This window comes from Gouania willdenowi, chromosome 18 (genome assembly GCF_900634775.1).
Source record: "Gouania willdenowi chromosome 18, fGouWil2.1, whole genome shotgun sequence".
Taxonomy (NCBI): Eukaryota; Metazoa; Chordata; class Actinopteri; order Blenniiformes; family Gobiesocidae; genus Gouania; species Gouania willdenowi.
Window position 1 is genome coordinate 24,002,837 of NC_041061.1, and position 16,226 is coordinate 24,019,062.

Here is a 16,226-nt window from a genome sequence, read left to right on the forward strand (position 1 = left end):
GTATGAGTTTCTACAGAATGGCTCCATAACATGTTTTCGTCTCATGATTGCAACAGAAACCAGTGGCTTTAACACCATTACAGCCATCATCAACAACAGAGGGGAATGTAGCCCATGGAGAGCAACGCAGCAATGCAATAAAGCAACCCGGTTGTGTGTGCAGACAGCGCGCGGCATGGTCGAAACACAACTGCATTAAAAACACATGAGATTCAACAGAAATGTGTGAAGCAGACAGGCGTGCAGCAGGCAGGCACACAGTGTACCAGAGAAGGAGTGGGGACAGGCTCTTTGGGGCTGGTGACCACATTGGCCTTGTTGTTGATCTGGAGGGACAAAGTGAACACAGAGACAGGTAGACGAACACAGGGACAGGGCAGAAGTGACAAGGCTTAGAGTTCAAACATTTGCTCTTCAAGCTGCAGCTGGTGGATGGAGAGTGGAACACGCTCTTTAAGAAGAGCAGTCCTCTACATACAGAGATACTTCTACAGTTTGAACATGGAAACTAAAGTGATTTATTCATCTAACATGACAGCAGGTGCAGAAGAACAACAGCCTGAAAGAGTGGGGAAAACAAATGACTCAATCATGCATAGAGTTAAACCTCAAGCTGACCAAACATCACGACCTGCACCAACCTAAAAACACTTTGGCACCTTGTTTTTGTATGTAAACATGCAAAGAGCACTTTTTATGCAGCTGTGTCCATTTCACACAAAATGTATTTTTTGTTAGACACTGCATTTGTTTTTCTTTGTTTAATTAAAAACAAGAAGTAACAAATCATTTACATCAGTTCAAAAGGTCAGATGTATATAATATAAAGCAAATACTCTTAAAATAATCGTTTTGTTTTAAAAGGGTTAGTCATGAACTTCACCTGAAAGTCCCATCAAAGATAATATAGAACACTAGAGGGTTTTTTTTGGATATTAACGGCAGCCAGAAGGTATTTAAACCTTTTCTTTCTTACTATGGACCATATATTTTGTTAAGCGTGCTGAGATGACTTGGTTGTAATTTGCGCTATATAAATAAAGTTGAGTTGCCCTTTCCTCAGACATCCTCGCTGCCATGTTGTACAACAGAGTCGTATGAGGTGTTAAAATGGTAATTCTGGTGGCTTCTGCGGAGCCACCATCAGCTGCCGACCGACTTCAGTGACTGATGGTTGCTTACACAGTGGGGTGGAAGTTCACGAGTAAACAGACTTTAGCCATCAAAACAACTGGAACCACCACAGGTTACAGGATTTGCCAAAGCATCCACTATGTAGGTGGTGGAGATTGCAATCAAAATTAACTACAGGTCCCCTTTAAGGTAAACAATTGAATTACCGTAGACGGCATTGTTTACCAAATGTTAATATGAAAAGATCAGAAAGTATCATTCATGTCTCAGAAAGGAAAAAAAAAAGCTTCTTCCAGCGTCGGAAAAACTGCAATGCAATAGGAACCTTCCTCCAAAAAGAGCTGAAGGACATGATCTGAGAACATGAGGTGGGACTTTAAACCAAATTTCTATCTTCCAGAGTGGAAATACCATTTCACCCAGGCTTATGAAACACCAGCATGATCGGCATCACAAGTATTCAAATACATTTGTTTGTACCTTGTATTGACCATTCACAATCAAGTTCAAATCGATGCGAGCCCTAATGACATCATAAACATCTTCAAAAATTAGCTACAACAACTTGACTGTTGGATCACAGACACAGGCCTGACTTGGACAATGAAATAATGAAATACTATATAGACACTCAAACTAAAAATAAAAAAAAATTCTCACATCTTTTGAGGTTTTGACTGTTTTTTTTCAGGGATTATTTTCTTTGCGTTGCACATTATTGCAGAAGCTAATGAACCGTCTTTCTCTGAGGAACTCCATATCAGCAATGTTCCCACATTTGGTTAAACATAAAGGGACGCTTAATAAAATTACATCCAGATTTGCGCCACCTAGAAGGGCAATTTGCACTCTCCCGGAACTCCATCTGTGACCTATAACATTAGGGCTGATGCTGCCTTCAATTCAACTCAGAAATCCGCAGTTCCACGTTGACTGGTTTTTGCAGACAGATATGCTTTTCTTTTATGTGGTTGGCAAATTATATTAACATCCATAAACGCCTGACAGAAGAACACTTTGCATGTGGCACAGTTTTCACTTTGCATGTTGCACAGTTTTCACTCACTAAAATAAAAGAACATAACAAAATATTGCCTCATCTACTTGAAAAAAAGGTTTCGGCTACAGTGAAACAAAAAACGTGTCTACCCTAAGACTCTTTTCTGCTTTATGGCTCTCTATATCTGGGGACACACTGTAGGACTCCTATTTCAGGAGAAACCCATTGATCCTGGAAATAATTGGGTTAGTGTTTTCAGACTTTTAAAAATAATTAGGAGGAGGAATTTCTCTGTTTCAGCAGTTTTTGCAGCTTTAAACATTCATAAAAGCGGTAGTTTAAGTCTTCAGGGAGGCCTGCAGGCAGACAATGTGGGTATTTTATCTAAACTGGGATCAGTCTAATAGCATCATGTGAGTCCAGTAGCACTTTAGGTGGCCTTTATACACTCAAACCTGATGGAATAATTCAGACTGTCCAGAGAACTCATGGACTCTTCATCTTTGCAAAGCAAAATACTGCTGAGTCACACAGTGTCCCCCAGTGTTTGGCTGAAGTTTGAACACAATCGGGTTTCTACCACTAACGCCTCACTGCAGGTTGGGCACAAAGCATGAGAAAGGCCTACCCTGAAATGTTCTGGACTGTCCGTCTTCCTTTTCTGCATCGTAGCAACAAAAACCAGATGTACATTGTAATGAAAGCCATGGGTGGAGCAAACACAATAGCTCCAATTAAAGTTGGGTTTATGGCTCCACATTGGCTGGACAGGCATGAGAGAAATGTGCTTTCTGCTTAGCTCTGTCCACCGTTATTGAGTCTTTTTTTTAAAGAATCAGAACATTGTGAAACCTTTAAGAGCCAATGAGCTCAAGGCTTCACTTTTAGAATGATAGTCTCACTAATTATCCAAAGGCAATTTTCTTTCTCTGACTATTGGAAAAAACGGGGCGATAGAGCCCACCATTGAATTACGCAGTAATCGCCAGTGATTAGTTTGCACCAATCTCCTCTGCTCAGATAACAAATTCTCTTCCTGTTCAGTCGAACACTGACAAAGCTAAAGAGAGGCAGTACTTCCGACACACCCAGTTAGAAAAACAAGTTTCCCCTCTTACAACATGAGCTTCTTTTCTTTACCAATACAAGATCATCAAAGGGAAAGGTGGTGGACTTACTTTGACACCATCCGGCTTCTTGTTCAGAAGACTCTTGGCTGCTGCAGAAACAAAGATAATAGGCAAATCAGGTGCCAACCGGACAGAAACACACACACACAGGCAGGTCTATTCAGGGGTGCCCAATTACGAGCAGCATCAAAGCGGACCATGCTGTAATTGGTGCAGACTGGACAAAAAGAAAATTACGAAAGGATACGATGCATCTGATACATGCAATTGGATGCAGGACAACAAGTGTCCGCTAATTTGTGCCTTTTGGCCTCTTTTTATTCCGGTTTTATTTTTCTAAATTGTAAAAAAAACATGCACAAATTACAACTTTTGTGACCAAATCAACAATTTTTACTTTCTCATGTAACATGCAGACTGACTGATGGTCAGTAGTAGTACGTGGTGCAGAAAGTGGGTCGTTCAAGTTTGGTGCATTTTCTACAAGGGTGAAATTAGAGGAAAGGATCATGATAATCTGATCATCAGACAAGTTTCAATACGATGACTGATAAAGGCTTTGTAGTGACATTGTGTTTAAACTGGCTGATTGGAGGAACTGTTTTCTGTGCAAATCTGCTAATCCAAAGGTCTGTAAAGAGCAACTGGGCTGTACGAGAAGAGTCAATTTCTGACACGTTACTTCCCTATAACAGTAATATAATAGGAAAATGGACTTTATTTTTCGAGCGCTTTTATTACAATATCCGCTCATTCACCCATTCATACACCAATGGGATAAAGCTGCCATGCAAGGCAGCAAGTCAACCATTGGCAGCAATTTAGGGTTGCCCAAGGACACGTTGACAGATATAGCCCTGAGGTCGAACTTCCAACCTCTCGATCAGAAGACGACCAATACACCACCTGATCCACCATTGCTCATATAATAAAGCCCAGTCTCATGAAGTTCGTAACTGACACAAAATGGACTCATTTGGGATTAATTTTGCGTGCATGGCAACACAATATTCTACATGTCAAGCAGCACGTAACCCTTTCATGCTGCATGACACGGGTTTTGTCCGCGCTGCGCGTCACTAAATGTTGTGGCACTTCTTGGTGGTAATTGCAAAGCAATGCATTTTCATGGGAGTTATCGTCTAAAGTCTAAACCATAACCCTTTCCTTAACCCTAACCAAAACTGTAAATTAAATGTTGTAATAAGCAATTGTGCAAAATGACATCCAATCGAAACACATCGAGCTTGTAAGTCGTGACCACAGTGTGAAAGAAATGCGGAATTCATGGTGGCTCACTCGAAAAGTGAAATTATTATTTTAGAGCCAGGATCATGTTTTTCCGTGAGAGCGTGATGTATTGTGCAGCTTCATTTTGTTAATTTCGACTTTATCTAAGTTTAAGCTCTTTAAAATCCACGTGTAACGTGTTTGTATTTGCATGTGTATATGGGTGTATATGTATTCATGTATGTTTTAAGTTTGTATTTCTCTTTTGATTTTCAAATAATATTTCGTCCAATATTTTCATTTGCCTTTTAATATTGATTTTTGTATACTTTGTTTATGTATTATTTCATTATTATATCATATTTCAAAGTTTAATTATGCATTTTGTCTCATAAGTGTTTATTTGTTAGCCCTCATTCTAAATTGTTTGTTTATTGAAATGGGTGGAAGGGGTTCCCTCCTTGCACCTTTAACGCAGTTTTTTCTTTAATGTGTGCTAAATAAATAAAAAAAAAGAAAAAAGTTTAACATTTATTTGGTAATAATGCTAAAGTCATTAGAATTATTTTTAGCTTTAGGCTAGTTTCTAGACTAAAACAAAAAGATTTAATTCGTTGATTAAAACTACGACAAATGAAAAGATGATCTTGCAACGTAATTCTACATCTTCTAGTTCTACACAGACACACACAATGCATGTTGTGGTGTTTTGTGCTCTTTAGGTGGAGTTCCTTCACATGGAGATATTCTTGCTATTACTCTTATCGAGGATGAAGAACTTTGATTGCAGACAAAGGTTGAATCTACTGCAAAGAACAGTATTTTTTAAGCAATTTAACCAAAGAACACGTGATCTTTTCCTCCAATGCAGTGGCCAGTGGGTGCATAATGTCAGCTGAAAGCCTCGTGCTGGAGCTTGACTTAGTATGACATGCTTCTGAATCAAACCAGACAGTGTAGGTGGGCACTGCTGAGAAGTGCCAGCCACATGGAGAGGGACACTTACCTTTCACATGAGACACCACAAAAGAGAGGAAAGGAAAAAAACAGAAGTGAACACTGAGGGTATAGCACTTTAAAACAGTACAAAAAGGAATGAGGAGAAAATATGGCTTTCTGTCATTTTCATGGAGGAGAATCAATATTGTTTGTCTGTGTTGTAATTGTTTGCCCTTTAAAATAGCCCTTATTGATTCCTGCCGTCACTCAGTCTCTGTCAGTTGTGACTCAAAAGGGAGGAGAAATGGAACTTGATGGTTTTTAAAGGCCATGATGTTGGAAAAAGAGACAGTTCAGAATGTTAGGGAGAGAAACCCTTTGTCTCTCTCAGAGGCTTTTGCCCCCAAACGGCAACACTCCTACCTGAGAAGTTGCGAGTGGCGAGCATGGTGGTGAGTATTGCACCCTAGGAAAAAAAAAAACAGAGACCAGGATTAATAGAACCATGGAGGTTAATGATTGGTCAAGAAGAAAGTATTGAAGTAAATTCTATTACGTACATGTATAAAGTGAAGCAACAATAGACCTATCCGACATTCCAACTACACATTCGCAAGATTTAGGGGCGGATTCACTAAGATCTGAAATAAAAAGTAGCAAAGCACGTGTGTCCCTAAATTGTCCAGAAAATGTAAATCCTTTGATGGCGCTGTTTCCTCACCTGCTGTGGGGAATTCACTAACATTGCAGCAAAAATAGGTGCACGTGTAGACGTGGTTGAGACCACCCTATTTAAATGAACATTTTGCTCATTCAGTTACTGTAACCTTGCTTTTATCAGTCCATGGAAAACAGGAGCAGCTTTGGACAGAAACCTTCCCATTGATCTGATGATGCCATTGATCTGAGTTACTGCAGCAACTGAAAATGATCTACTGAGGTGTGAGTTTGAACCTTCCTGTGAGTCATACTATTTTCCGGCGCAGAAACAGTCACCGCAAACAATTCCAGATTTGATGAATTGCACTGCATCCACTGCATTAATTTATTTGCATTTACCCCTCCCAGTTTTTTGCTCAACCAAATTGATACGCATACATTATATATTCATCAGAGGGAAAACCGCTAAATAGATTGTGGGATCATTGTGACGCGCTTAACAGGTGCAGTCCTGATTCCCTGGGGTTTGTACCCCTTATTAGCATGTGGAGTGACGTTTGCATGCATTTTAATACCCGGAAACCTTTAGTTAATCCACCCCACAGTGGGTGGAAGGTTACAACCAACCCTTACCTGGTCAGCAGTCTGCTACAGATGGATATTTTACTATAGATACAGTAACTATAGATAACTCCAACTTCACAACTGTTTAATAGCTCCATTTGCTAACACAGTGAAGCTAGTTTGATACTGATTTTGAGATATTCAGCTAAAAACTGTAACATTTTCACCCAAGTGGTTGGAATATTAAAGCTATTTGTTCAAAAATATTGGAGAAGCTATGGAGAATTTTCAGCCAAATGTCTGCACGGCCAACATCAAACTAACGCTTTGGTTTCCGTGTCCGTACATTTCCTTCAGTTAAAAACTCTTTGGTATTATATATATATATATATATGTTCACAGGAGGAACAAGCAGGCTCAGTCACTTTCCCCTCACCCATCCTTCAAGAAGATCCCAATGGTGATCAGGAAATTTCAGGCTGTCTAAAACCAGCAGGATGTTGGGTATATTTTCAGCAGCTGACATCTGCTCTTGCTTTGAAGGAACAATCAGACCCTTTTTGTTTAAGGCTGGATACCAAAATGCAACAAGTTAATCACCTCACTTTCCATTAACTGTCAACCCTTGTTCTTTACAAGTTTCTACTAACTGCTGCACTGTCCAGTGCTTAACATCATCAATATTTAGTATATCTCCAGTATCAGTCATAGTAGAAAACCGTAACAGGGTAGTTTTCACCTTCAACCCCATCCCACAATGCACCGACTGGCTGAGATGTTGGACACCTATTTCATAACCAGAACTTGTCAACATACTGTATCTTAGATAGTTGTAGTCTAACAAAAACCTTATTTCACCTCTTGTCACAGTTGACCCAATAAATTGATTAAATAAAGTAGCCTATTAATCTTTAATCCTACTAAGCCAGCAGCCATATGGGCTAAGCGGAGTAAAATATAAATATAAAATTATTAAGTTCCTTCTCTAAAATGAAAAGTCACCATAAAATGATGGGTTTAGAAGGAATGTGAAACAGCTGCTGCACAGACGGTCAGAAAGTTACCATCAGATTTATTTGGGACATGGCATAATTTCTTGAATATTATTGCATTAACTTTGAAATTGTCGATTTGCTTTAAATTTGGTGAAAAGGGGTAATTAGGAACAAATGATTTTCATGTCCTTTTTGAGCACATGGTTGAAATATTTGCTCCTTTGTGAGATGTACTTTAATCCCAGTGCTTAAATAAAGAGATGTTCATATTTGCTTTGTATCGACTATTGTCCAACAGTTAATTTACGACATTAACCAATACAATCTTTTTAGGACCATTACATATGTTTCCATTGAATTAACATGTTAACCTACTTTTAATATCATCTCCCATTGAATGTCCTTCACTAAAGTGAAGTGGTGCTAAATAGGCAAACTAGTTTAACTTCAATAATTGAAAAAGAGCCATTTTTATTTTGAAAAAGTCTCAAACAACAGCACATGTCAGTTTTCAATTATTGGGTCAACAATACTGTTGAACTTAGTAACTCTCTTGAACCAGATAATGAAGCATTGAGCTGTGAGTATAGTAAACAGAAATACATAAATATAAACTACATTCCAACCATAAAACCAGTCAAAGAAACATGTTTATTACAAAGTTATGGCACCTCTTATTAGTGAGAGTGTATACAGTTTATACCAGTATCTCTCAAATGGGGGAATGCAATGGCACTACTGTGGTACTTGGGGGGGAGAGAGAGAGAGAGAGAGGAGAGAGAGAGAGAGAGAGAGAGAGAGAGGGAGAGAGAGAGAGAGAGAGGAGAGAGGAGAGAGAGAGAGAGAGAGAGAGAGAGAGCAGGGGAGAGAGAGAGAGAGAGAGAGAGAGAGAGAGAGAGAGAACATTAATAAATATAATCATTAAAAATATGGGGGTTTTTTTCTTAAAAATGATAATGACACTGAATATTACCAGCAACTCACAAAATAAGAGAAATCATTTACTGAATAATTAAAAAAAAAAAGACAAACAACAAAATTACACCAAAAACTAGTGAGAGAAAAATTCACAAGATCTCTACAAAATATACAAAAATGACATAAAACATACAAAAAAGATACAAAGACTAAAAAAAACAACCAAATGACACCAAAATAATCATAATTCTAATAATACCAACAACACACAAAAACACACAAAATAAGAGAAAAATCTAATGAATAATAAAAAAACTAAACAACAACAAAATACACACAAAACACACTAAATGAAGATAGAAATGATCTTCATTAGAACATGAACTGAAAACACATATACCAACAATATCTTCAGGTATCACTCCAGGGTACTTTCCTTTTTTTCTTCTCGCGCGCAGTTGCTGGAATACTGTGCATACAAGCTGCCGTCGCTAGCAGCTTTGTGACCGTGGTAGGTCGGAGCAGCATGCATTCGCCCTCCAGGAGCTGCGACGGTGAGTGTTTGGGAAGTGGTAGCGTTACCCATTAGCAACCTCTGTTGGCACAGGCCGCATTAGTGCCGCCTCCCCCCAGCATATGGTTTGTGTTTGGCCCCGACGACACATGCTGACAAGGTAAGTAGCCGCTTATTTGGCAGATCAACGGTTGTCTTTACAAAATAAGAATGAAAAAGATTATCGGTGATGGCTGCGTTTGAGCTGCCTACTCCCGAAATTTAAGTTAGCCGACTTTATTTGTTTGCTGGTGGGTCGTGTGCGCACGCCGGAGCCTAGCATGGATTTGTTTACATTAGCTTCACTGGCTGAGCTAGTTTCATCTTCTGTTAAAGAGCCCAGTACGGGTGAGGACCACAGTACGATCTTTTTTTTTTAAGTATATTTGGGCCTCTACTGTGCAGGCAGCGTGCGCGCTGCCTGCACAGTAGAGGCGTCCCTATACTCGCCCAATCTACGGCGTCCGCGCTCAGGCTGAGCCGAGGAGTGCACGGTGATACCGGACAGGTGGCGTACGCACCCCCTCCCTTTGTTGAGATAGAATACCTGTGTTGAAATCAGTGACTTCTCAGTGCAGCTACGATAGATGGCTCTCATATCTGCACATCCTGTGGGGTTTCTTTACAGCCAGAGGATGGCCACGATCTATGCCCCGCATGCCTTGGTCCTGAGCACCTGCGGGAGGTGCTGTCAGGCAATCCCTGCATGAATTGCAGCCACTTGCCTCGGGCAGCCAGGGTTGCCAGGTTGGCGTAGTCGACCTCCCCCCAGGCCAGCCACCTCCGACCCGTCAGACACGCTCCAAGAGGCCGGCAGAGGCTATGGCAGCTGCCCCTTCCAGGAAGAGAACAAAGTCTGACCATAGTGGGTTATCATGTAAAGTCGAGCAGCTGTCTGCTGAATAGGCTCAGATGAGATCCCTGCTGGCCGACAGCCAGCCGGTTATTCCCCTGGTGGCTGATGCGGCACTCTCTCCCCTGCTACCCGAGGAGTAAACACTCTTTGGATGCTTCGGCTAGCCATTTCTGTGATTATGGGGAGAATTTGGATGTCGGACCCCAGGTGTCTGAGCAGGGCTCCCACTCCTCGGATCAGAGTTCAGGGGCAAGACAACTCCAAGCGCGCTACGCCCATTGAGCGTGCCATCGCTTCTCTTATTGTGTCCCCAGATGATGCACTTTGAAGGGATGCTAGGTCCTCGATCCCAGTGTCAAATAACCAATGACCTTCTCACGAGGGCTTATGATGCCGGAGCAAGTGCTTGTCGCATGAGAAACACCCTATCACACCTCATGTTGGCCCTCTCAGCCTCACTGCTGGAAGGCGGTGTGCATGCTGATGCGGTTACCTTCTGTGATGCCTCATTGGAGGCTTTTGGGCTTATGTCTAGAGAGCTTGGGTGAATAATGTCCATCCTTGTCCAAGCTTGTCGTCAGGTTTGGCTGTCTCAGTAGAACTTAATGGAGGCAGCCAGGAGAATGCACGGTCGGATATTTTTCGCATCAGCAGCTCCAACAGTGGGCTACTCATGCTTCAGACCCGTGGGTGGTTGCAACCCTAACCTACGGGTACAAACTTCAATTCCGCCGCCGGCCCCCCATGTCCGGCCGGGTCAGAATGACATCCATCAGAGACCCGGCAAAGGCTCTCGCATGAGACCAGGATCTGTCCACCCTCCTGGCCAAGGGCGCCATCGAGTCTGTAGACCCCCGGTCAGGTCAGAGAGGGTTCTACTCAACATACTTTTTAGTGGCAAAAAAGACAGGCGGATTCCACCCAATCCTGGACCTCAGAGGGTTGAACAAATTTCTGAAGGTCATACCTTTTCACATGCTGACCACAGCAGATGTCCTCAGAACGGTGGCTCATGGGGACTGGTTCACATCAATAGACCTCAAGGAAGCGTACTTTTACATTCCAATTGCTCAGCAACACGGGCAGTTTCTGCGCTTTGCATACCGCGGCCGCCGCTGGCAGTTCAGGGTGCTGCCCTTTGGCCTCTCTCTCCCCCCAAGGGTCTTCACAAGGTGTGTGTCTGTGGCCCTAGCACCTCTACAGTCTTGGAGTTTGAAGGTTCTCCCATACCTGGACGACGGGCTGATCTGTGCTCCATCCCGTGTCCAGGCGTCACAAGACACAGAGCCATGTCCCATGTGGCTCGACTTGGACTCAAGGTGAATGTGGAAAAAAGTTGCCTGGTGCCATCCCGGGTCACAATTTTCATTGGGGTTTTACTGAACAGTGTAACTATGACAGCGAAACCCTCCCCCCACCGTGTGGACGGTATTTTTTGCCAGCTCGCCTTATTCAGGGAGGGCTGCTGGCTGACCGATGTCTCTTTCCTCCATGTTTTGGGCAAGCTAACGTCAGTCTCGGGAGTAGTTCCTCTAGGCTTGCTGTCACTGCGCCCGCTGCAGAGGTGGCTGAACAGCTTTCCCTTGGATGCCAAGCAGCACAGGAGCAGGAAGCTTAAGGTCTCACAGCAGTCTTTGCGCCTTGGCTCCGTGGAGGGACAAGGCTTACTTGCTCAGAAGCATCCCTATAGGCTCCGTTCCATCTCGCAGGGAGACCGTTACCACAGACGCATGCCCCTCAGGATGGGGTGCGGTGTGGCAGAGCAGGACGGTCCAGGGGTGTTGGCCTGTGGAAGACCAAGGTGCACACATCAATGTGTTGGATCTGCGTGCGGTTCACCTAGCTCTCAAGCACTTCTTGCCACATCTGAGGGACAAGCATGTCCTTGTGCGGTCAGACAACACATCTACAGTGTATCACATAAACCATCAGGGCAGTACCAAGTCTGCGGGCAGCCCCCCGCTTGATCAGTATACAAGCAATGCATATACCGGGAGAGCAGAAATACTTGGCGGACTTCCTCTCCCGTCAGAAACCTCCATCAGGGGAGTGGCACCTCCACCCGGAGGTAAAAAACATGATATGAAGCATATTCGGCAGGGCAGAGGTGGACCTCTTCGCTTCAGAGCAGTCGACCCACTGCCTTCTGTGGTTCTCCTTGGCTGAGACAACCAGTCCTCTCGGCCAGGACGCATTGGCTCATCCTTGGCCGGATGGCCTCTTGTATGCCTTCCCTCCGTTTCCTCTGATTCAGCTGGTACTCCACAGGGTCCTTCAGGAGGGCCACAGGATCCTGCTTGTAGCTCCCTTTTGGCCAGGAAGGAACTGGTTCCCACTGCTGCACAGCCTCTGTCACGGCGCACCTGTGGCTTCCCAACAGGAGGGATCTCCTGTCCCAAATAGCCGGGCGGATTTGCACTCCAATCCGCAACTCCTTCAACTGTGCGTTTGGCCACTGGGGGCCCGAGACGCTCCTGAGCGTCTGTGCCAACCCAGTTAGATATACTATAATGAATGCAAGAGCGCCGTCTACTCGCCTCCAGTATGAGAACAGATGGAAACTGTTTTCCGACTGGTGTACAATGCGGGAGGTGGACCCTGTGCACTGCCCTGTGCCAACTATCCTGGACTTCCTCCAGTCCCTTCTGGACAAAGGGCTTTCTCATTCAACGTTGAGAGTCTATGTCGCAGCAATATCTTGCCGACATGTAATAGTCGACAATGGCACGATTGGTTACTACAAGCTGGTGTCCCTTTTCTTGAGAGGAGCTTGCATCCTCCGAGAGCCACGAGGACTCCAATATGAAATCTTCCCCTGGTGCTGGAGGCATTGCGCCTTCCACCGTTTGAGCCCTTGGCACAAGCAGCGCTGAAGTGGGTTACTCATAAGACTGCGTTCCTTCTGGCCATTTCCTCCGCAAAGTGTGTCAGTGAGCTGCACGCCCTGTCAATCAACGACACATGTCTGAGGTGGAATTCGGACAGCTCGGGAGTCATTCTGTGGCCTAAAGTGCTGTCCCACGCTCACCTCAAACAGCCCATTCGGCTGTCACGGTTCAACCCTTCTTCCGTGGAGCCAGAGGTCCAGTCAGGCCTGTTGTGCCCAGTGCATGCCCTGGAAGCCTACAGTGCATTAAAGCCAATGTAGGTTTTCGGGGGGCTGATCAGCTCTTTCTCTGTTATGGTGGCCCTAACAGGGGTGGTGCTGTCTCCAAGCAGCGCCTGTCCAACTGGATTGTTGATGTGATTACCCATGCATATCGGGTCTCATCCCATCTGGTGTGCGGTACCACTCTACCAGGAGTGTTGCTATGTCATGGGCTGCCCTGAGGGGAGTGCCCCTGTAGGACATCTGTGCTGCGGCCTCATGGGCATCGTCAGATTCTACAGGGTGAATGTAGCCGCACCCCATCCATTGGCTGTTGTCTTTTGGCCAGAGTCCTCTGATCCTACTCACTGAAGGGTGGTAAGCAGGATTCTTCGTGACTTTTCTGGTATAAGTCATTCAGTGCTTAAAGCACCGCCTCTGGCGGTCAGCAGGGATGAAATAGAACGAAGAGTTCCGAATGTAACTATGGTTCTATCAATCTCGAATGACCGCCAGAGCTCTTTGTCACTCAGAACCCTCGTGTGCTCGCGAGAAGATTCTGTAGGAAAGTACCCTGGAGTGATACCTGAAGATATAAACTTCCTCCGGGTCATCCAGGGGTCACGGGTGACATAGTTGGTATACATACTCGCACTGCGCATGCGCGAAGGGGAATATTCAGTGCTTAAAGCACCGCCTCTGGCGGTCATTCGGGATTCATAGAACCATAGTTACATTCGTAACTCTTCGTTTTATCACTCATTCATTCCATCATTATGCTCTATATGTTGTTTCATAGTATTCTCAGCAACATGTTGTAGTCAGACATAAGGGGGGTACTTGGATTAAAAAGTAGGAAAAAGGGGGTACTTGAGCCAAAAAAGTTTGAGAATAACTGGTTTATACTATATACTGTAGTTGGAGTGGAAAGGCTGTGTGATTTGAATAATTTAAGGAAGCCTTAATGGTCACTATCATCACTCACCTTGAGTTTCCTCCTGGCATTGAATTTCTTGAGGCACTCCACAGTTTCCTGCCTGTGCATCATGGATGCCACAGTGGAGCGTTGCTGCAAGCACAAACATACAGAAGAGTTATTTTTACACAGGAAAAAGACAAATATGAGTGCCTGCTCCAGTGTTTTATTATTTGGACACATACGCAGATCCAGGGGTGCTTGAGAGCATCTGTGGCAGTCACTCTCTTTGCTGGGTTGATGGTCAGCATCTTGTTGATCAGGTCTTTGGCCTCTGGGGTGACTGTGTCCCATTCTGGAGAAGGGAACTGTTGGACAGGTGACACTATGAAACCCTCAAACAAGGATTCACAATAATTCTATCCTGCAATTAACTCAGGGTTCTGCTTGTTGTTGTTGTTGTTGTTGTGTATCTCAAACTACTGTGAGGAAGAGTGGCTCAGAGCGTCTCCAATAGTGCAATTAGAGAATATCTCTTTCACTTCATTCAAAAATAAGAAGTAGAAAAGTGTTGTCTCATTGTACTGCACAACTTTTAATATAGTCTTAGCGTAGCTCCTGATAATATACAATATACATAATTTTAGTCTGAATTCAGTAATTAGGTTTTTTTTTTTAATTTATTCTGGCTACTGTTCACAAAATGGCTTTCTTTCTCAAGATCTTAGTTGATAAATGGAAACTGTTATTCATCTTTTTCCCCTTGATCTTATAAAATTATTTTGTGTGTTTTTGGAATCTTTTTGTGTATTTTGTTGTCCTTTCTATGTATTTTTCAGATTTGCTGTTATCATTTGGTGTATTTTGTTGACATTTTGATTATTTTTTATGTCCTCGTGTATTTTTGCTGTCAATCTGTGTATTTTATTGTCCTTTTTTATGTATTTGTGTTGTCACTCAGTGTATTTTGTTGACATTTTTAATGCTTTTGTGGTGTCTTGTGTATTTGTATGTGGATTTTTGGAATATTTTGTGTATGTTGTTGTCTGTGTATTTTTCTTTCATTTTGTGTAATTTTTTAAAACTCTTTAAACCCCAAAATATATCCCTTTGGGATCAAAAAGTATTGAAAAAATCTCTAATAGACACTTCCTTTTATAAATGTATTTTTTCTATGCATCACTCAAGAAGTTGCATAAATAACCCAGGAAGTTAATAACATGTCAATGTGTTGAACTCACATCATATGCACCAGCTTTGATCTGTTGGTACAGTCTGTGCTGGTCCTCGTCCCAGAATGGAGGATAACCCACCAGGAGGATGTAGAGAATTACACCTACACACAACACACACTTTTTAGATGGTTGAATAAACGCAAGAAGTCGACAGAATCAACAATACACCATATCAAAGTTAAATGTATATTGTTTTAGAACATTGACTTAATTTTAGCAAACATCGACTTGATGTACAAAGAAAAAAAAATCTGTTGTGTTGCCTGACTGCAAAGATGAGCATTTTTGTACGATGACAAAAGTTTAAATGAAGCTGTGTTATGAGTGTCTTTAGTATTTGCGATGGCGATGAAGCTCTGAGCACTTATGTCAGCATCGTTTCTGTAATATTGACATGGGGCTTCATGTGTCAACACAGGTGCGTTGGTAGGCAAATGTGTGTTTAACAGAGTGAGTAAGTGTGCCTGACATCTCCGGCCCAGGTGGTCTGGCCCATCACAAGTGCATGTAATGAGGATGATTAATTCAGGAGGCCTGACCCCTGTGTTATCCTTAGGGCTTGAGTCATTTGAGAGTGCATGCACCAGCACACAAATACATTAGTGTGAGTTTTAATGCACCTAAGTTAAGTGGGACTGGTGGCTTGGAATGTATCAGTATCTAGTGTCCGTCTAGTACCTAGTCTCTGTCCAGTGTCCATCTAGTATTCGTCCAGTATCTGTCTAGTATCCATCTAGCATCTGTCTAGTATCCATCTAGCATCTGTCTAGTATCCATCCAGTATCCATAGTATCTGTCTAGTATCCATCTAGCATCTGTCTAGTATCCATCTAGCATCTGTCTAGTATCCATCCAGTATCCATAGTATCTGTCTAGTGTCCATCTAGTATCCGTCAAGTATGCGTCCAGTATCCATCTAGGGTCCAGCTAGTATCTGTCTCGCGTCCATCTAGTATATGTCGAGCGTCCATCTAGTATATGTCTAGCCTCCATCTAGTATATGTCTAG

The 16,226-nt window shown here is 43.0% G+C and overlaps 1 protein-coding gene across 13 annotated transcripts in view; it reads right to left on the reverse strand.

The window, feature by feature from the left end:
- camk2d1 (calcium/calmodulin-dependent protein kinase (CaM kinase) II delta 1) overlaps positions 1-16,226 on the reverse strand; it is a 109,107-nt gene that overhangs the window by 14,598 nt on the left and 78,283 nt on the right. For 5 of the 13 annotated variants that reach the window (XM_028474916.1, XM_028474915.1, XM_028474921.1 and 2 more), the window contains exons 9-13: positions 15,225-15,319; positions 14,229-14,351; positions 14,053-14,136; positions 5,857-5,899; positions 3,313-3,353 (exon numbers count right to left, since the gene is read on the reverse strand). In XM_028474916.1, coding sequence (XP_028330717.1) covers positions 3,313-3,353; positions 5,857-5,899; positions 14,053-14,136; positions 14,229-14,351; positions 15,225-15,319 — 386 coding nt within the window. Of the gene's footprint in view, positions 1-266; positions 327-3,312; positions 3,354-5,856; positions 5,900-14,052; positions 14,137-14,228; positions 14,352-15,224; positions 15,320-16,226 lie in introns of all 13 variants that reach the window. The other 8 variants (XM_028474919.1, XM_028474917.1, XM_028474925.1 and 5 more) reach the window with 3 other exon arrangements.